Source organism: Lepisma saccharinum, chromosome 1, assembly GCF_977018435.1.
Source record: "Lepisma saccharinum chromosome 1, izLepSacc3.1, whole genome shotgun sequence".
NCBI classification, from domain to species: Eukaryota; Metazoa; Arthropoda; class Insecta; order Zygentoma; family Lepismatidae; genus Lepisma; species Lepisma saccharinum.
Genome location: NC_139229.1, coordinates 149,719,795 through 149,741,988, shown reverse-complemented (window position 1 = coordinate 149,741,988; position 22,194 = coordinate 149,719,795). Strand labels below are relative to the sequence as shown.

General features: G+C 39.8%; 1 protein-coding gene across 1 annotated transcript in view; it reads right to left on the bottom strand.

Moving 5' to 3' along the window:
- Positions 1-9,881, bottom strand: part of LOC145989560 (neuronal acetylcholine receptor subunit alpha-7-like) — a 40,318-nt gene extending 30,437 nt beyond the window's left edge. Inside the window, exon 1 of the mRNA XM_083124861.1 lies at positions 9,741-9,881. Within this exon, the coding sequence (XP_082980987.1) occupies positions 9,741-9,828 (88 nt within the window). The 5' untranslated portion in view covers positions 9,829-9,881. The remainder of the gene's footprint in view (positions 1-9,740) is intronic.
- Between the last annotated feature and the right edge of the window lie 12,313 nt (positions 9,882-22,194).

Sequence of the window (22,194 nt, the reverse complement as noted above, 5' to 3'; positions counted from 1 at the left end):
GCTCCTGGCTACCTTTATCCTTCAAAGTTTCCTCAAGGTACCAGCTTCATATGATGCTGGGTGGTGCCGGAGGAGTTTGAATAGGTGGAAAACATCCCGGTTCTCCCCCGCGGGGGATCGACCCCGGGTCTCTCGCATAGTAGTCAGACGCCCTAACGACTGAGCTCCATTATTACTCGCTCGACAAATGCCGATGGTGCACACTTAGCTTGGTAATTCAAAACATATCTCGTGTGACAAATACTGAAGATGCTGCTCCCGTGTGACGGTAGATACGCACTCGATCTCCTGTTAGAACCCTGCCACTTTTACATGATTTAATGTGGCTTTTGGAATTATTCCATGTACGTATAACTCTATAGTTTACTCTTGAATAAAATGTTGGAAAACTTGCATGTTCTATGTACAAAAACATGGCCTAGAAAAGACAAGCATGTTGGATTGCATGGAGTTTTTCATTGTTTTAGGACATTTCTTTTTAAAAAATCGCTAAAAACGCCAACAATTCGCATTTTATGCCAAATACGCATTATTTCGATATTTCTAACGGGCGAAAAATGTGTCCAGACATCACTGCACATTCGTAAACATAACTTCACAGCAATTACCGTTTTTCACGGTTTTGGCGTTTTCGAAAAATCAATGTCCCTACTAACAGACAGGACAGAGAGTGGCGTTAATTTCATTGCAATACTAGTGTTGCAGTAAATTTGAGATTGGGAGCATGCACTTGCCAATTTTTATAATGTTCACCAATGCAGATTTATGTTTCACTTTTTCGTGATAGTATTCAATATACAGGGTGACTGGTAATTAGATGTATTCCCTGAAAGGGGTTAAAGTAGAGACAATTTGCAATAAATTTGACCATATGATAGATACCCCGTTCGAAAATTAGTAGTTTTCGAGATAATCGAATTTCAATTGTTTTTTTTTTTTTAAATGACAATTTTCCACATAAAAAGATGAATTGAGAAAAAACTGCATATACATCTAATTACAAGTCACCCTGCATATTCCGTTTGGTTGGATTCGAACCCGGGACCCTTGGCGTCGCAGCGCGATGTGCTAACCACTCGGCCACGGGGTCGGGCTGTAATATTTAGAGGCTTAACCTTTACTCCCCCGATGATACCATATGGTATCATCAGAGTAAGGTCGTACTGGCCCGATGATACCATATGGTATCATGGTGCTGATTACGAAATAAATATGCTTTACGGAACTTCATACTCTTATGTTTGGGTGGAAACTCTGACACAGGTCTGGAGCAAGCCTGGGAAATTCATATTAATGACCAACCTCCCCCCTCTCCCCGCAACATATCAATGCTACATTTCCGAACAGAGTTTCACATTTTGGCTCATTATTCAACTTGTATGGCACCCAGGACCATGAAATGTTTCAATCTTTTTGGAAACGTCCATTCTTGGAAGGGAATACTAAGGTTTGCGCCTTCTCCCCCAAATAGCGGGAGAAGAAGGGGCAAACTCCAGATTTTTATAGTTTTCCATTGAAATTCGGGGGTCGTGCCCCCAAGCCCGCTTCCTCGGTCCGGCGTTCTGAATTGTACACGGTTGCATGCTATGATGTTTTAGCTGCAAAACAAAACTTATCCGAAGTAGATTGCTCCCATAACAATTTTCCTCCAAAAATGCAAATTACCTATTTTTCGTAAAAAAAATAAATCACATTTTGGCTTATTATTCAAGTTGTATGGCACCCAAGAACATGAAACATGTTTCACTCTCTTGAGAAATTTCCATTCTTTGAAAAGAATACTAAAGTTTGCGCCTTCTCCCCAAAATAGTGGGAGAAGAGGGGGAAACTCCAGACTTTTCTGGGTTTTTTCATTGAAATTCGGGGGTCGCGCCCCCCAAACCCCCATTCCTCGGTTCGGTGTTCTGAATTGTACATGGTTGCATGCTCTGATGTTTTAGCTGCAAAACAAAAGTTATCCGAAGTAGATTGCTCCCATAGTGCCCGAGTTATAACAATTTTCCTTAAAGAGTGTTCGAATTTAAAATTCCCGCCGAGAAGTCCGGGCGAGAGAAATCTCTCTCTCTCTCTCTCTCTCTCTCTCTCTCTCTCTCTCTCTCTCTCTCTCTCTCTCTCTCTCTATCCTCCTGCCATCACTGGTTTCTGGCGCCGTGGTGTGCATAAAAGGGGCCTAAAAGTTGAGGCTGAAACTTACGAACGAGATTTTCTGTTCCCGTGCAGAGTTCCATAATCATATTAAAAAAATAAATAAATAAGAAGAAATTCCTGACATTTCCCTGACTTTTTTTGACACCTCAAATTCCCTGACTTTTCCCGGTTTTCCAGGTCTGTCGCCACCCTGCAGCGAGCAGTTCAATGTACAATTACGTGTATATCGTTTTATAAAATGAGCATTTTAAAATTACTTTCACACATTAATAGAAATATAGTCTTGCAAGGGATACTTGACTCAATAAACTTGTTCCCGATCGAACTGTGAAACCATATCCTACACAGTTGACACCCTATTTCCTCGTAAAAGAATCTCCACCTTGGTCTTTCATATTAACGTCCATAGCACCTTAAGTGTAACCGGATGTTCGAGGGGGACCAGACGAGTGCGCATGCTCCGCAGTAGCTCCGCCTTTAACACCGTCTATAACGAACAGTTATAGCTGCTGCTGTTGACGAATGTCACGTTGGGTGCTACATTAAATTGCGAGAAGCCTTCGGGCTGTTCTGCTTCACGGTAAGGTAACACGCTAAGGTAGCACACAATAAAACATTTTCACGAGCTAAACACAACTGAAAATGTACATAAACCATGCCAAATTTTTCACGTTCTCGAGGGGGTACAGAGGGTTTAGGTACCCTTCCGCGTTTGCTTTTCCGTAGGCTATGATAAACATCCTTACCTACAGATTGTTCTTAGTTTTTAATTTGGGCATATTGTGACACTGTTGTTTCATCGTTTCACATTCTAATGATACGTTAACTTTGCCGCCAGTAAGACATTGCAAAATGGGTCAACGGATGAATAAAGATTATTATTAATAATTTGTTATTATTATGTACACCAGTGTTGGAGGGAGCAAACGACATATAATAACCTTCTAGACGACACTTGTAGCACGACACGACACCTACAGTATGTAACATTGTTATTCGTACACATAGAATTTCCGAGGAAAAAACGTCATATCTACTAGTAAATATAGTCATTTTCATATGTACCTGGAAATTAATGTTAATGAAGGTTTCACCAACAAATGTCAATAAAAATGTATGTTCAAAGTGTATAAACAGAGCATATAATTTGTGTGAAAAGAGAAAAACACGCTGTTTCATGCAACATTGTTATTCGTACAGGCAAGAGTTTCAATCTTCCTCGCATTCAGCGCCACCGCTATTCGGTCGATTTCCTGCAGTTTGCAACTTCGTAACAAGTTTGAACATGCAGGCGCGCTCCCCGTCAAGCGAAATGCTAGCGTAGGTATTGTTGTAGGCCTATCGTCTATCTATCAGCGTGTTCGAAATGGGCAAGGTGAAGGAACTTAGTTCCGATCTGAAGGATATTATTATAAATTTGGCCATTAGAGGTTATTCGTTAAGAAAAATTGGACAAACAATAAATAAATCACACTCCACATTTCAATACATAGTAAACAAATTTAGAGAGGAAGGTTCAACACAGAATGTGCCGAGAAAACCAAAAGAGAGACGGTTGAATAAAAGTGATGAACGCTTTATTTTAAAAAGAGTGCGAGAAAACCCCCGACTAAGTGTTCCTCAGTTACGACAGTTAGTAGAAATGTTGCTGACAAGATGATGTCCGATCAAACTGTCCGACGTGCCTTGTGGAAGCATGGATATCATGGCAGAATACCACGAAAGAGGCCATATGTAAATAAGGTGAATCGCAGGAATAGACTTTCATTCGCGAGAGAGCACATCCACAAGGACCTGGAATTCTGGGATAGTGTCATATGGTCAGACGAGTCCAAGATTAATATATACGGGTGAGATGGGAAAAATAGGGTCTGGAGAAAATCAAATAAAGACAATGATCACATTAACACAGTTCCAACAGTTAAACACGGTGGTGGGTCATTAATGATTTGGGGCTGTATGTCGTCCAAAGATGTTGGTACCATCCAGTTTATTGATGGTATCATGGATGCATATGTCTATTTGGACATATTGAAGAACAATGTAAAGCAGAGTGCCCAAAAAATGGACATGCCGCCTATCTACAGATTCCAACATGACAATGACAGTAAGCATAAGGCGCGAGTTAACATGAATTGGCTAATATGGAAATTGCCTAAACTACTACAAACACCAGTTTAAAGTGCAGACTTAAATCCCATTGAGCATATATGGGCAATTTTGAAGAGGCGAGTCCATAAAGCAGGCGTCAAGTCCAAACAAGAGTTGAAAACTGTTGTGCAAGCCGAGTGGAATAAAATAAGCTCTGAAACATGTCGGAAACTAGTTAATTCTATGAAGAACAGGTGTCAAGCCGTAATTAAAGCCAAAGGATACGCATCAAAGTATTAGAACTGTCAGTCAATTTGCTCTGAATATACTTTTTTCTTTTATATTATTAAGTGTATGAATAGAAAAGTTGTACAATAAATGGCATGTTTCTCTTTCAGTTTCATTTAATTTATTATTGTCATTGGTTATACAGAATTTTGGTAAGATTTTATGTTCCTCATGATATTAGTTATTGAATTGTAAAGAAACAATTTCAATGGAGTGTATTTCCTTTCAGATATTAAAGCATTTTCTTTGAAAATCCGTGTGTACGAATAAGAATGTTACATACTGTATTAAAAAGCGTGAAATAAATTTTGCTTGCTTGTGGCGCCAGCATTGGGTACCAACGGAACTACTTGAAGTAACTGTTAAGGCGAGGAGATACAGTTACGCACCAATTGTGCATTTATTTCAGTATCGCCCGAATGGGCACTGCTATTAAAAAAAAAACCTGGGTGTATCCAAGAGTATGAATTTCTTTCCATGTTGCAAGTGCAAACATTTTATGTTGATTATTAAGATGGACACGATGTTTGAAAAATATGATGAATAATAATTTTCGGAATCCCATGTATTCCTTATGGGGAATCAACTTCAACATCAAGTTACGACTAATCAAATGGAAGTTTCGACTTTTCCGCTGGTGAAATTCATCTTCAAACTGCCCTCTTCGCGTTGACATCTCTTTCTATTCCATCGGAAGTTTTATATTCATAAGAGAATGAATCAAATCATACTCCCATATAATCAATGCTTTTTTCCTTGCGTCCTGGCAGTGTTGCCAAACCTGATGGGCATAAAAGAACTAAATTTCACCTTAAATGGGGTTAAAACTGGCTCTCATGGAGCTAGATTTACGATGGCTGGATAAAGTGCCTTCTAGGGTATTGTTAGTTGTCAAAGGGGTAGGGCACTGCTATTATCGTTAACTCTAAATTGATGACAATTTATTCTTAGTTTTCAACATCTAGATCCGGCGGCATCGCCCATCTCAATAATCCACCGATGGTGGTATGAAATCGAAAGTAAAGAATTCCCTGATAACAATATTATGTCAAGTTCACGTCTAACATTGCGCTATAAAGAAGTAGCTGGGGAGATAAGAGAGAGTGGGGCGACGCAGCCAATATAACAATATCACGTCACGTGCAAAATGTATAATTATGACGAAAGGTGGTCTATGTGGGTCGAAACCAGAGATGGCATCATAGTGGGGCACGGAGGGTGGGCGTCCCAGTTCACAGCCGAACGAGTGTACGAAAGATTGATTGATTGATTTAGTTTATTTTACTTTGCGTTTTGTGCCTCTTGGCTAATTTGCGAAGATGGGGATGAGTGATGAAATTGATGAATGGACATTCGCAAACAACCAAGCCCGAGCGGGATTCGAACCCGGGACCCTTGGCGTCACAGCGCGATGTGCTAACCACTCGGCCACAGGGTCCGGCTAGAGTGCATGAAAGAGCCAGATCTGGCTCCAAGAGAGCTAACTTGGCACACTGCCATGGACGGAAGGGCTTCGGAAGACTGCCGTGGAAGTTGTATCGCATGCCCTTAAAATTGGCCTCCTGTGTGTCCGCAAAGGTATCTCAACCGGGGAAACTTTGCTTTGAAAATATCACAAAATTTAAAGAAACTAGATATTTGAAATGTGTAGGGATGTGTGAGGTCCAGAAAAGTCGGGATGGGCTGAAGAATTTCCCGTTAGGGTGCCGACCTGGGGAAATGATTTCCCAACTTTTTTCGACCCAGAGCTGTCGAAAATATCAAAACTCCTTTTTCACAATAAAGGCCTGCATTTTATTGAAATTAGTAGTTTTTCGTAAAAACAATCACAGGAGGAAGGAAATAGTGTGTAAAATTCTAGATATTAAGTGTCGAGAAATTTTGAACATAATCCCCTTCCAGAAAAATTCCCCCATAGCGAAATGGCGAGCTTTTCCCGTCCCTCACACCCATCAGATACCTGCCAATGATCCTTTTATGGCTATTTTATGCTCAACTCTAAATTTAAACTTCCATCCTCACCTCGCCTCCGGTGGAATATTCTGGAGAAACTCTTGTCAATTGCGCTGATCGCGATAAAGTTTTCAGATAGGGATTAATTTAGCACGCAATAAAACTGGATCGAAAATATGATAGACCACAGTGCGCTTGATAGAAGTCGTATCCCCTCCTCCCGCCCCCTTTTTGCTGAACAAGCTAAAAATAAATTGAAATGTAAGACAGACTACTTAAACACCCTTACAAAAATCCTGGACACACCCCTGGATAACAAGGCCAGCCAACTCCAAAAACTCCAAGGAATAACACACACACAGAAAGAGAAAATACCAACTGATATTTTTAATAACATGTCAACACTACTCATCAGTGGCAGCGAAGATTGGGGGAGGGGTGCAACTATCTGCTATGGTAAGCACTTTGGTTTAAGTCTTGTCTATCAAGAGGAAGTAAACTAAGCTTGCCCCCACCCCCTCCCTAAGTTGTGGCACTCAATCACCACTACTGCAGCTCATATTCCGATCAGGGCCGGCGCTAGTCATTTTGCCGCCCTGGGCGGTGATGGCAGATGCCGCTCCATTTCGAACGCCCCCCCCCCCCTCATTACGCAGCAACGGGAAATTGAAAATCAATATATTCCTAGTAAAACATGAAACTATAAAATAAATAATGAGACTTCTTACGGTATTTCAATACTATTAAGCGCAAAAGAATATCTCGCCCGACCATAGTTAAACTTGGAAAATGCGACAGTAAAATTATATTATTATTATATTTTATGAAAACTCTCTCTCTCTCTCTCTCTCTCTCTCTCTCTCTCTCTCTCTCTCTCTCTCTCTCTCTCTCTCTCTCTCTCTCTCTCTCTCTCTCTTAAACGTATCTTAAATGTAACAAGTATTAGGAAGGAAATGAAGTCTTGACTTAGGTCTGTGATTGTATTATTAAAATAATTATACATATAATATTCCCGGATCTCCCACGTGGGTGATCTAAGGTCTGAATTATTTCCTGCGTTGTCCCGCATGCAGCAGCTCTGGGGTTCTCCCAGCCTCAAATTTATGGGTACCTGGGGGCAACCATGGGAGGTAAAGGCGACTGGAGAGTTGTGCTGATCACATCACATCCAAAATGGCCGAGATCGAGAATGTGTGTGGCCCTAACCCTACATCCCCTAAATGTGCATGGCATGGTGCTACGAGGGGAGGCTGATAAGTATTGAGCCTTATACAGAAAGAATTGAGCTAGGAGACTGAAATTTGCAGGATGTACTGGTCAATTCTGCTATATGTAATGGTGCAAGAATCGACTTTCTATGATTTTAACTTCCCTTTGTTTTTTAGGTCCAAAAGTTGCTTCCTGAACACTCCAAATTCTTTTCCCTTTAGGAGTTTTCTCAGATGGGGAAGCATATGATAGTCAGATGGATCCAGGTCAGGCGAATAGGGTGGATGAGGAAACACTTGAAAGCCTAAGGAGGTAAGTGTCGCCATTGTTTCACCTGCAGTGTGTGGCGAGGCATTGTCAAATGGAAGTTAAAATCATAGACAGCCGATTTTTGCAGCATTGCATATAGAAGAATTGACCAGCACATCCTGCAAATTTCAGCCTCCTTGCTCAATTTTTTTTTTAGTAAGGCTCAATACTTATCACCCTTCCCTCGTATATCCACAGGGAACTTTACGTTTACGTTTACCTTTACATGTAATATTCTTTTTCGAATATGCGATTTTGCATAAAATGGAAACAAGCGTATTTCAGATATGATTGACGGAAGATATAATATTTTTATTAGCCTTAGTTTTTTTTTAAAAAAAAAAAAACTTTGTTCGCCACTTGCCACGGTTACCGACAAAGTTAATAAATTCGAAGTTCTACACTCACATTAGGTGTAAAATCATGACCCTTTATCAGTTTAAGGTCTCCTTTGGTGTAATTGTTTTATTAACACTTTTAGTTTATCTTTTAATTCAGTAGCCTTCATGTGTTCTGTTAACATTCCGGCAAGTTTTCTACACTTTTCAGACAAAAGATCAGATGGCATGTCTTTATGCTTACTAATATAAAATAAATTGAAAAATTCACTATGATGTTTATGCTGCTCAAATCTTTCTCTTAGAGCTAAAATAATTGTCTAGGACCTGGTAATAAAAATGAACTTTGTACAGTTTTGTGGATGGATCTTCAACAGTTTCGTCATACTGAAACTGCTTCTTCTTTCGACTCCGCTCCTGTACAGTGTTGTCTATCTTTGGATCATCTATATCTAAATTCGATCACAATTCTTTCTCATCAACCGAGACTCACAGGTCGCCGCCCCCCGACGCCTCCACGAGTGGAGAGAGGGGGGCCCTGCCAGGCTGCCAAGTGGCGTCGAAGAAACTGAAATTTTTCATCACTCCTGCTTTTTTTCAAAACGCTGATATGTTTGCAAGAAATCATCTAACAGCATCTAACACATCGTAGATTAATGTTTTGAAGACATTTGCTCTTTACATTACGTGCAGTAAAAAGTCATACCAGATAACTAATGAGCAAAGGCAAGTAAAGCCACACAACTGGTTTGCAATACAGTTTTATTGTCGCCAATTATTTGAAGGAGCGCATCATAGACTTCTCCCACTTGATATCTCAACGGAATTAAGGCATCGAATCTGCTTTCCCACCTTGTGGCACTCAGTGGTTTTAAAGTGAGACTACTGACATGTTCCTTCAAAACTGTGGGTTGGCATATATTAACTTCCAAGCTATATAATATAATATTATAACTTTCAAGTTTTCAATAGGTTTATTTTTTTCTTCTCTTCAAATTTTGCCGCCCTGAAAATTTGCCGCTCTGGGCGGTGGCACGGTTCGCCCCCCCCCCCCTTTCCGCCGGCCCTGATTCCGATTAATGAGAAATGTATAACCAACCACCATGTTTCTTCGACAAAGAGAAAATGTTATCTGAGAGCAATGTAGAATTTGCAAACTGTGCGCTTCATTGGAAACGCCCAATTCAAAATTACACGTTGCCCCCTTGTTTTATAAGATAGAAAATACTTTAGAAATTTTCTAATGATTTAAAAGCAAGTATTGGACGGAGGGTAAGGGGGGTTGCTTTTTTCGTAAGTTATTTATCTCAAAACGAACCTTAGACTTACGGATCCTATTCGACCATTCTAAGTATTCACATTTTAAAATTATTGTGAGTTTTCACTAAAACATTTTCAACTTACCAGCATGAGATTGGTTAGGCACAACAGCAATGAAAATAACGAGAGAGATTACAACTTTGAAGATTTCATCAGGAATTACAGGTAACATCCTTGTTAATATACGTTAGAACGTGATCCAATCAACACCCGACTACACCTACTCCCAGAGTAATACTGGATGGATCCGTGTGCTTGCTGATATTCGATATATGTTCACACCCACCACAATGTCTCTGTTCTGTTTCATTTTCAACAGGCTAACACGTCACAAACGGACCACGCGTCTGCTCTTCTGTCAGAACTCAGAAGGTATATTTTGTTTTATTTTACGTCGCGTAATCGTATCTTTAGGTTAACTACGGTATCGTTAGCAAATTTGCCTTATTGGTGTTTAACCAAGAGGTAGGTAAGGTTCCCCGTGGCATATGGGGGTAGGGCCCCACACATTCTCGATCTCGGTCATTTTGGTGGTGATTTGATCAGCACCATGCTCCGGCCGCCTTTAACCCCTCCCCCCAGAGGGTTGCCTCCAAGTACCCATTGATTTGAGGCTTGGTGAGCCCCAGAGCCACTTTCTGATCAACCACACCGGGAATCGAATCCGGGTCTCTCACATAGCAGTCAGACCAAGGGATAGACACTCTCTATCCAAAAATTTCTTATAAATTATTTATAACAGCCATCCAACATGGTAAACAGTGGCGGTTCGTTTTCGGAATGTTGGTGGTTGCAGCGGAAAGAAAATTGAAAGTCAGTGGTGAAGCTACATATTGCGAGACCCTGGGCGAGATTAGGATGCGAGGCCCCCATCCGTTCTTTAAATTTCAAATCTCTATGTGAATCGATAGAAAATTTTTAAGTATACGTCAGAAAATTATCATATTTAAATATTAATAATAATAATAATAAATTACTGATAAAAATGATATTTAATAACATGCTACTTAGAAATTTGCACTTGGGAGAGGTATATTCTTGTAACACACTGCGGGAACTTACACCCACATATGGAATTCGGGGTTCCTGAGTACTGGACCACACTCTCTGCTTGGGCGTTGGCCAGCAGCCGTCGCAAGGAAGTCGTGTATGGAACTGTGAAACTCATAATGTTCGCATGATTGATTGATTGAGTTGCTGTTTTAAGTCCACTTTATGCACAGTAAGGTTAATGGGGACTGGACCTACAGTATAAAGTGGGATCCGAATCACTGTGTACCTCCACCGGGTATCGAACCCGGGACCCCTTGATTTGTTCGCATGAGCACGTGAACACTCATGTATATGTCTTAAATTACGTACATATTAAATTCACACACATATATTTATTCGAAAAAAATACTTTGTTTGATGTACGAGTATATACACACAATTTATTCTGACACGACTTCTTTCACGTCTGATCACTTTTCTAGATAGTTGGCAACACTGACTCTCACGGTGTTCCACGGAGGGTGTTGAACACAATTGCTGTGCATGTTGCATAGAACTGACAGCTAAGGGGCTGTTGGCCACTATACCCCGAAGATGTTCACTTCGCTGTGCGATCATTGATGCTAGCGGCGATATTTCTTACATTCAGTACCAGAGCGCAAAATATAGCCAGAGATGTCCAACCTCCGGAGGCCGGGCCTCATGAGGCCCGGCCTCAGCCTCAACCTCGGCCTCCAGGAGCCTTGCGAGGCTGAGGCCGAGGCTGAGTTGTAGTTCGGTGGCTGAGGCTGTGAGGCTGAGGCCGAGATGGAGTTCGGAGGCTGAGGCCGTGTGAGGCTGGAGGTTGGGCCTCGGAAGCAAATCAAATGAACAGCGCTCCCTACATGATAGCAGAATCCGATCTGCATCTCGCTTCCAATGGATTGTAATACGGGAATTTTTATGTAGTTCGGACTTTGTGAAACTGCCTTCTACCAGTTGTTGATATGAGCCATGCCAGAGGTGATTTTTGGCCTCGAGGGTAGGTTGCATTCCTTTATTTGGCATCTCGCTTGGCTCTCTGTGGCGTAGGGTGCAGTCTGTTCCTTTTTCTCTGTTTCTCTTTTGTCAGATGTTATTTCGAGTGTATTCTGGAAAGAAAGTCCGTAACTTCTGGACTATCTAGAAACCACATCCAGAAATTATACAATCGTTGTCGCGTGCCTCCTGGAAAGGAAAGTATGCTCCTGTTCACCACCTCTGTTAGGAAACGCGAGGACAGCAGACCAGTAGCGTACGCAGGATTTTATCAAGGGTGGGGTTATTTCTAAAACTTTCTCCAAATTCACATTACCATTGTTTTATTAAACTTTAATTAAATAATAATAATCACAATTAATTAATAATACTTATAATTAATTAATTAGCTGAATTACTACTAATAATACTACTAATACCACTACTACTATTAAGTACTAGAGATCTACATAAATATAGTATTTACGAAAGCAATAGAACAATATCACTTTCTAGTCATTCGATTTTCATCAAATTCATGGAGCATTTTTTTTCTTTGTTACGAAATAATTGTCTGGTCAACGAGGTGAGACATTTTAAGTGTGAAGAAAATCCATAAAAACAAGAAAATATATTAAATTAAATTAAAATAATCAAAGTATGGAACTCATCCAAGGAGCTGTGGTGGTCTGGTCTGACAACCACGCGGGAGATCCGGGTTCGATTCCCGGAATTGGTTGGAATTTTTCCAGCTTCTTACCCGCATAAATGTCCCCGATAATTCACATCTGGATTGTCTCTCTGTTCTTTCCAACAAAACATTTTACAATAGTTAAGCTTATTGTCGTTTGAATAATTGTCTAGTCAACAAGGTGAGACATTTTAAAAGAGAGACATTCAAACATTCTGCGGTAAACAATGGGAAGGCGGACTGGTGACTGTTCTTGTCCACCTAGCCTTTGAATATACATTGGTCACACAAAAAATACATGTTCATTGAACACTGGCGTACGTAGAGGGGTGGCTGATGGGGTTACAGCCCCTACCGAAATTGAGAATATCAGAATTTTCAAATAAAAATCCGTTAAGAATTTTAAAAAATCAAAATGTGTAAATGCGAAACCTCTTTTAAAGTGAGTCCCGATTACCATTTTTGTCTTTGAATACAATTTTAATAGACTGAAAAGCTCGAAAAATAGATATTTTATTATGCATCCTGCTCTCCAAAACGAAGGCATGTGCTATCCACATTTACTATTCCAGCCTATCCCGAAAAAAAAAAATCCTGCATACGCCAGTGTATTGAACATTGTTGGAGCTGAGATACAAAACATTTTTTCCCTCTTTTAAATCATAGTTGCCCTCATATTTTATTTTCAAGAATACTTGTTAATTTTCAAGCCATTCACTCTGAAAGACGCATGTGTTTGGAATGCTGTGCTTTTCTCCGTGCTGCATGGAAATAATAATTCAAATTATTATTATTATTATTATTATTATTATTATTATTAGTAGTAGTAGTAGTAGTAGTAGTAGTAGTAGTAGTAGTAGTAGTAGTAGTAGTAGTATTTTAGAAGTAGTAGTAGTAGTAGTAGTAGTAGTAGTAGTAGTAGTAGTAGTAGTAGTAGTAGTAGTAGTAGTATTGTCCTAGATCTTTGACTGTGGTAAGTTAGCCTTTTAATTATCTTTTTCCACAGCATTTTTCATAACATTTCAAAAGCTCAAGGCGGGGGGGGGGTTAAACCCCGTAACCCCCCCCCCCTTGCGTAAGCCACTGCAGCAGACTATACCTGAGGTGCTTATGTTCTGAAAAAAGTGAAAAATATAGACATGTTCCATACCTCGTAAAATTCTATGTTAAATCTAACATGATCATTAATATTGTAATCATTAGCCCCTTCTCTTAACACACACAGGATTTTCCACGAACTGTAAAAGAAATTGGCCAACTTCTCGTCAGTTCAGACCAGAGATGTCCAGCCTCCGGAGGTCGGGCCTCATGAGGCCGAGACCGAGTTGGAGTTCGGAGGCTGAGACCCTGTGAGGCCAGAAGCTGAGTTGGAGGTCGGAGGCTGAGGCCGAGATCGAGCTCGGAAGCTGAGGCCGAACTTGAGCTTGGAGGCTGAGGCCGTGTGAAGCCGAGGCCGAGTTGGAATTCGGAGGAGGCTGAGGCCCTGTGAGGCCGGAGGCCGAGTTGGAGTTCGGAGGCTGAGGCCGTGTGAAGCCGGAAGCCGAGATGGAGTTCGGAGGCTGAAGCCGTGTGAGGCCAGATGCCGATCTTCAACTCGGAGGCCGAAGTCAAATAGCCATCTCTGACATATACTACTCGAAAAGGTCTGTGCTACATAGTTGCAAACTTTAACGAGAATTCGCTAAACCTGGCGGATTTTAAGCAAATGAAAGCGCATGTCTAGTGTATGTTCTTGAGCCACTTATTCGGGTAAATCAGCAAGTAGTCTTGTTCGCAATACATACATTTAAAAATATATCAATATATGATCTGAAAGAGAATTGTTAAAGTTAATATTTTATCATCGCACAGTATACTTGTAATTGATCCATTCACCCGAATGCATGGATGGGCAAATGACACATCCTGGGCGTTTGTTACCATTTACACATATACAAGCGACTCTAATCCAAATGACTGCCTCTGGAAAGATTCGTTTCGTGCAATGTATAAGATCAAGGATTGTAAACACGTTAATGACGACGATGAATAGATGTCACTATACGCTTTAAATCAGTGGTTCCTAAAGTGTTCCAATATTTTCACTGAATTGTTAGTCAATGATATGAATGTGTCAAACATGTGCTTATTTAGTACTTTTTACATAAAAAATGTTTCTGAATTTGAAATATGTGTTTATTTTTTAACTTAAGGCAAGCGCCGCGGAAATATCTTGAACACTAAGGGCGCCGTGAAGCGAAGAAGTTTGGGAACCCCAGCTTAAAATGGTCAAAGATCAATCTCTCTGAACCATGGCAAAATAATGCTAGGAGGAAAAATACGAAACACGAGGGAAGAAGGAATATGAACAATGTCACATTGATACTTCAATCATAAGCATCGCAACCGAGTTATTGTGTATAATTGTATAATACCCAAATATGTTACCAGTGGCGAAGCCTCATAAGAGACCAGGAGGCCGGCTATTTGGCTATTACGGATTATTTTATTACTTATATAATTTCATCAAACGACCCTTAATACAAGAAAACTGAAATTCTAGGCCTTACGATAATTCCCACAAATTTCCATCCCTGCCAGGGGCTCTATCGTCGCATGTCGAGCCACTTCTCCGAGGGCCTCAGCTGGTCCCATAACACTCTCTATTCATGCGGGAAAGCATAATTTCAGGGTCGCGTTCTCCCGAAATGGACACAGTGAGTCCGGCCTCAGCAGTGATGACAACCCTAGCATAATTGTGCTAGACGAACTACAATTTGAACTTTGTTGGCACCTAGCACCCTGTGTTTCGCATAATGGTAAAATATAGCATCATCTATAAACATCCACACCATAGATAAATTGAATTCAGAGGAATATATTTTGAACAAAATAAATTTTAAAAAAATCCCAGATCTTATTTGTTTCAAACAAAAGGTAGCATGCCGATCCAGCCACATAGTCCACCGTCTTCTTTTCATCCTTTCTTTATCTTTCCTTACTTAGCTCACAAGGAATATTTTATTGAAGGAAATTGCTAGAAAGTTGGGGTCACGGATAAAACAAGCCGCCGCCTTTTGTAATCCTCGAATTTTCTTAAACTTTTTCAAGCGTTATATTGAACCAATTATATTGGTTAAACCATTGTAATTAATTTAATGGGGGAAATTACCTATATTGTTTAACTAATCAACAACGCATGTTCACATCACATCTACCCCCAAAATAGATGCATAAAATGAACTTACAGTGACGTGCACTGAGGAGTAGCAAGTCTAGCAGAGATAGATCAATCAATCTCACATTTCGAATTATATTCAAATCACAATATTTATTGACTTGTTAAAGCCACAGTTCATATGCAACACTTTCTTTTCCAAGCGCTTCTCGTCCATCGGTGCGATACTCGGGCAAAGCTGGCTGGATACCCTGGCTCGCTCTTCCTCCGCCTGGCCAGTTTCCAGGTATATAGAAACAGCCGCCCGAAGGAAAAAGGAAGATTTTTACCTCTACCTCCCTTGTCCCCTCGCCCCCCGCTGCAATGGTTGAAAGCCCAGGCTTTCAGGTTCCCCAGTCTATCTCCTATAGGACAGATAGGGAATTAGTTTCTCATAGATTTTTTGTAAATCCTCTAAAGAATTCAGGGTAAAATTTTCTGCAATACTTATGTTCTCTGTATTTACACAAGCTTTTACACGTTGTACAATATGTATGTATAATATGGGATGTAGTTTTATTATTTATGAAATGGGAACGTGTATGTGCAGACAATAATGTTATGCTTTCTTTTTTTTCCAAGTATGGAATATATAATGATTAAATTACAAATATGTGCTCGGGCTCTCTCTCACTCTCGTTTCAGTAGTGTTTTATTTAAATATACTACTCTTGACCTCTAACAGTCATTAATACGGATGTATTTATTTGGGCAAGAGAACGCGTGTTCATATTGTTGTTGGTTTGGTTTATTTTACTTCGCTTTTCTGCCACATTTGGTTATCGCGAAAATGATGGGTATGAATGAAGAATATAGAGAATGTCTCTAATTACGTTAATATTTGGTATACTAACTAAATTTGGCCTTCTAATCACGAATCTGTTGTTAAAATGCCGCGGACGCGTGTAAAAATTCAGGGTTAGCCCCACGAACTATGCACGGGTAACCCCACACATCATTGACGGATAGCCCCACAAACCATTGACGGATAGCCCCAAAAAACCATTCACGGATAGCCCCACGAACCATTTCCGGCAAGGTTAGGTTAGGTTAGGTTAGGCAAGCATAGTTAAAATTTTGTTCGTAAAACAATGCGAAATACCTTTTTTATATATAAAAAAATCAACTTACATCAGCTTTTTTCACGATTTCCAGACGTGTCCGCGGCATTTTAACAACAGATTCGTGATTAGAAGGCCAAATTTAGTTAGTATACCAAATTTTAACGAAATTAGAGACCTTCTCTATATTCTACATTCGCTCCAAATGAGGATGAATGATGATATGATGAAATTGATGAAGGGACCTCGATATGAACAATCCAGGCCAGGATTCGAACCCGTGATGAGTGCGCATTCTTGTCCTATGTGTTGTACTCTGCAGTGAATAATGAAATAATTTGGAATGAAAAATGTATCTCAGAACTCAAAAAACCAAATGAATATTATTGAAGATATTAGAAACAAGTGTGTTTTGTAACCTGTTTTGTTTCTGTTCATAAAGTGTACATAAAACACCACATCAACCAACCGTGGGGGAGTGGTTATCACAGCGCGGTGAGACACCAGGAGTTCAAATCATTGATTGATTGCTTGATTTGGTTTATTTTACTTCGCTTTTCCGCTACTTTTGGCTAATCGCGAAGATGATACGATAAAATTGATGAAGGGACACACGCAAAGAATACCCATGGCCAAGCCGAGATTCGAACCCAGGATCTCTGGCTTAGTAGTCAAATCAAATCGTTTTTTTTTTTTATTTTCGAATGTGGGTGAGGTTTACGTGTACTTTTTTTTAGTACTCATTAATCAGTTTGCAATCTTTTAAGAGTTTAATCAGCACACTTTTCCTGATTGGGAGGTTGGCAACGCTGGACACATCTGTTTCTTGTCCAGCGAGGGGTGTTCAACGAGGGGAAAGGGAAGGTGCGGGAAGGTGAGGATAGAAAGGCAAAGACAACTTGTTCCGAGCGCGGACAAAAATGTTTCTATCACAGTGTTCTGCGTTTTCGTTAGTTGCTCGATTTACTCCTGTTGCGTTGTTGTTTAATTGTTAAATTTAACTTGTTTTTCCTTTTCGTTCATTTATTCTTTTTATTGTTCTTTGATTGATTTCTTTTACTTCGCTTTTTGTGCCACTTTTGGCTAATTTGCGAAGGTGGGAAAGAGTGTTGATATGATGAAATTGACGAGGACACTCAGAAACATCCATGCCCAGGCCGAGATTCGAACCCAGGACCCCTGGCGTCGTAGCGCGATGTGCTAACCACTCCGCCACGGGGGTCGGCTTTCATTGTTGTGGGCGTGAAGTGAGCAAGGGGGATAATGACTTGTATTACTCTGGAATGCTACAAAAACAAGCATAAAAGCCTATTACCGGGCATAGGAAGAAAGAAGGGGCATCGGAACATTGAGGACTGCCACTCGAATGGCATCTAAAGCATCAATTTACAATAAAATCAAGAAATACAATTTACGAGTTAGCACACATCAAGAGTTACTATTCAGGTACGTTGATAGATGCAAGAATATGTTCTTACATTTTCAAAAATAACTTTAAAAGTCATAATTTTTATATTTTGAAAAAGTCGCATCCATAACAACACGAACTCACACTCCTCTGCCTACCCTTCCAGCGACACCACGCTTCGCCATTGTATGTTACATACATATAATGCACTTTTTCTGGACTCTTGGGCGGACGCGTTGTCCCCTCCGTCCCGCTAACGACGCACGTGCTTTCAATGCTCAATAAATGCCGTTCGTTAACATATGGTCAGTGTAATATAAAGTACGGTAGTATTGAGTTGTTTACATACCTGAGATTGTATGATATACTAATTAGTTTGGACTAGCCATTACTAATTATAAATAACGTAATTAAAAGGGTGTTAGTTGTATTTAAAAATCTTGTATTGCTTCAAATATAGTGTGATTTTGGGGGAAAATTGTTGAAAATAAGTTTTCAATTGAAGATGAAGTTAGAAGGGAGAGGAGTAAATCTGCATTCAGTACAAAAACATTATTGTTTTGTATATGCCACTGCATACACATTTATACAAAAAATATTTTATATTCTGTTTCATGTCTTGCAGCCTCTAGGTCTTTCTCATTTACAGGAATTATAATTTTAAAATTGTTGTAACCCAAAGCAAAAAGGACGAGAATACGAGGGGAAAATGTCTGCTCAATACAAAGAAAACATGTTATTTATTGATTGATTTGTTGTTTTAAGTCCACTCGTATGCACAGAAAGGCTAATCTGGACTGGACCTACAGTTTAAAGTGGGATCCGAACCACTGTGCCATGTGCCTCCACAGGGTATCAAACCCGGGATCACTTGATTACAAGGCGACGACGATACAACTGCGCCATCGGGGAGGGCTAACATGTGTTATTAATTAAGTTATCTAGGGGTGTGCGGGATCCCGAAAAGTCTGGACCGGAATCGGGGGAAAATTTCCCGTCCCGGTCCCGACTTGGGGTAATGACTTCTCGACTTTTCGGGATCCCGATGAATGGTCATTTTAAAAAGTTGTTAATTCTCGACGTTTTCTGCATTGCAAGTGCTTGAAACATATCGGAAATTGTTTGCTTTTATTCCAGAAATGCAAAAACAATCACTTAACTTGAAAATGATGTGTAGAATTCGAGATTTTCAGACCTTCGGGAAATTTCGAACATTTCCCGTCTCAAAAATCTCCCTACTTTGTAGGGAAATTGCTAATTTTTCCCGTCCCGAATGTGGGGATTAGAAAAATTTCCCGTCCCGACCAAAAAAATTCTGTCACGCACACTCCTGAAGTTATCGGAGAAGGCACAGTGTATAATAATGAATAATCATGCGCTTGCTCACTTAATACATTTTTTCTCCGATTCCTGCTCCCGCCGTTGAATTACATATACTCAGTGGCGTACGCAAGGGGGTTTACGGGGTTTAACTTCCCCCCTTGAGCTTTTGAAATATTTTAAAAAATGCTGTGGAAACAAATAAAAATGGCCAATTTATCACTGTTAAAGATCTGCGACAGTAATACTAATAATAATAATAATAATAATTTGAATTATTATTCCCATGCAGCACGGAGAAAAGCACAGCATTCCATAAGAGCGAAAGCCTTGAAAATAAACACGAATTCTTGAAAATAAAATATATGGGCAACTATGATATTTAAATAGCAAAAATATTGTTTTGTATCTCAGCTGCAACAATGTTCAATGAACATGTATTTTGTGTGAACAATGAGCATTAACTAAAGAAAGTTCTTGGTTCGTTGAAAGCGGCTAATGTATAGACAAAGGCTAGGCCGACAAGAAAAACACAGTCACCAGTCCGTCTTCCCGCGGCACGTTTGAATTTCTGAATTCAAACGACAATAAGCTTAACTATTGTAAAATGTTTTGTTGGTAACAACAGTGAGACAATCCAGATGTGAATTATCGGGGATATTTATGCGGCGACAAAGCCGGAAAAATTCCAACCAATTCCGTGAATCGAATCCGGATCTTCTGCGTAGTTTTTAGACGCCCTACTGACCAGACAACCGCATCTCCTTGGATGAGTTCCATACTTTCATTATTATTTCAATTTATTTTTATATATTTTCTTGTTTTATGGATTTTCTTCACACTTAAAATGTCTCACCTCGTTTACTAGACAATTATTTCGTAACACAAACAAAAAAATGCTCCTAGAATTTGTTAAAAATCGACTGACTAGAAATAAATTTCGTTCTATTGCTTTCATAAATGCTATATTTATGTAGATCTGTGCTACTTAAAAAATAGTAGTGGTATTAGTAGTAATATTAATCAGTGACGTGCGGTGACGTCGACACTTGGGGTAGCAATGAGTGGCGTGCGCAACGGGAGTTGGTGTGGGTCATAATCCCCCCACCCTTTTTAGGACCCAGTATTCCTAAAAGAAGAACGTCAAAGAAAGGAAAAATTGCAAAGTTAGTAATGACTACAAAAAATTGTACACGTAACTCCCACTCACCTTCGAATATCAAAAACGATTTGATTTTACCACTGAGCCAGAGATGCCGGGTTCGAATCTCGGCTTGGCAATGTGTCCCTTCATCAATTTTATCGTATCGTCTTCGCGATTAGCCAAAAATTGCGGAAAGCGAAGTAAAATAAACAAAATCAAACAATCAATCAATGAATGATTTGATTCGCTTTTTTTACACATTTGGTTAATCGCGAAGATGATACGACAAAATTAATGAAGGAACAAACACAAAGAACACCCATGTCCAGGTAGGGGTTCGAACCAGTAACTTCTGGTGTCGTAGCGCGCTGTGGTAACTACTCCCCCACGGTTGGTTGATTTGATGTTTTAAGTCCATTTTATACACAGAAAGGCTAATCGGGACTAGACCTATAGTTTAATGTGGGATCCGAACCACTATATGCCTCCACCGGGTACCGATCCGGGACTACTTGCACTCCCTCAAGGAGGTCGGCCGACAACAAAGTTGAGAGGAGGCGCTAAACATTCGGATACGCGCGTATCGGTAAAGCAAACTGCATTTTTCCTGAGTAGTAATTTTCAATTGAATTTTTGAAATACCATCTTTATATATGATTAACGTTTTTTCAAAAATTTTGCATTGATTGATGTCCCTAATTTCCCCATCTCACGATCTCGTTACTGAAGGATCCGGGTTCGAGCCCTGGCCTTTGCATGAGTGTTTCTTTGTAACCAATCTTCACCCGTTTAATTTAATCAACGTTCATCGTCATGGCAGAAATTAGGTAAAGCGATGGAAGAGAGAAGAAAATACAAATAATTTCCACCAGTGCATCTGCAGGGCGCTGTGAAATCAGGAGCGTAGGATTATCTGTTTATGATTGTCCCTCACGACTTTCATAAGCTCTTAGCTACTTATTGCGATTAAATCTATACAGCTAGAAAAACCGATGGGGGATAAACAAGTAAAAAAAACACACCTTTTTCTACTTTCTTCATTCTTCAATGATATTCATTTGACTTTTTGAGTTCTGGGATACATTTTTCATTTCTATTTTTTTTTTTTCATTATTCACTGCAGGCAGAGTACAACACATAGGAACAACAATGCACGCTCGTCACGAATTCCGGCCTTAATTATTCTTAGTGAGGTCCCTTCATCAGGTTCATCATATCATCACTCATCCTCATTTTCGCGATAACCAAATGTGGCAGAAAAGCGAAGGAAAATAAACCAAACCAACAACAAAAATTAGAACGCGCGTTCTCTTGCCCAAATAAGTACATCCGTATTTATGATTGTTTAGCTTATCCATTATTTTTATTGGAGGCCAAGAGATTAGTATATTTAAATAAAACACTACTAAAACGAAAGCAAGAGAGAGCGTGAGCAAATATTTGTTATTTAATCATTATATATTCCATATTTAAAAAAAAAAAACAAGCATAAATTTTTTGTCTGCACATAAGACGTTCCAATTGCATAAATAATAAAAGTCCCATATTATACATACATATTGTACAACGTGTAAAAAGTAGTGTAAATACAGAGAACATAAGTACTGCAGAAAAAAATTTCCCTTGGTTCTTTAGAGGATTTACAAAGGAACCGAAGGGAATCCAATCCCCTATCTGTCCTATAGGAGATAGACTGGAGGACCTGAAAGCACGGGCTTTCAACCATTAG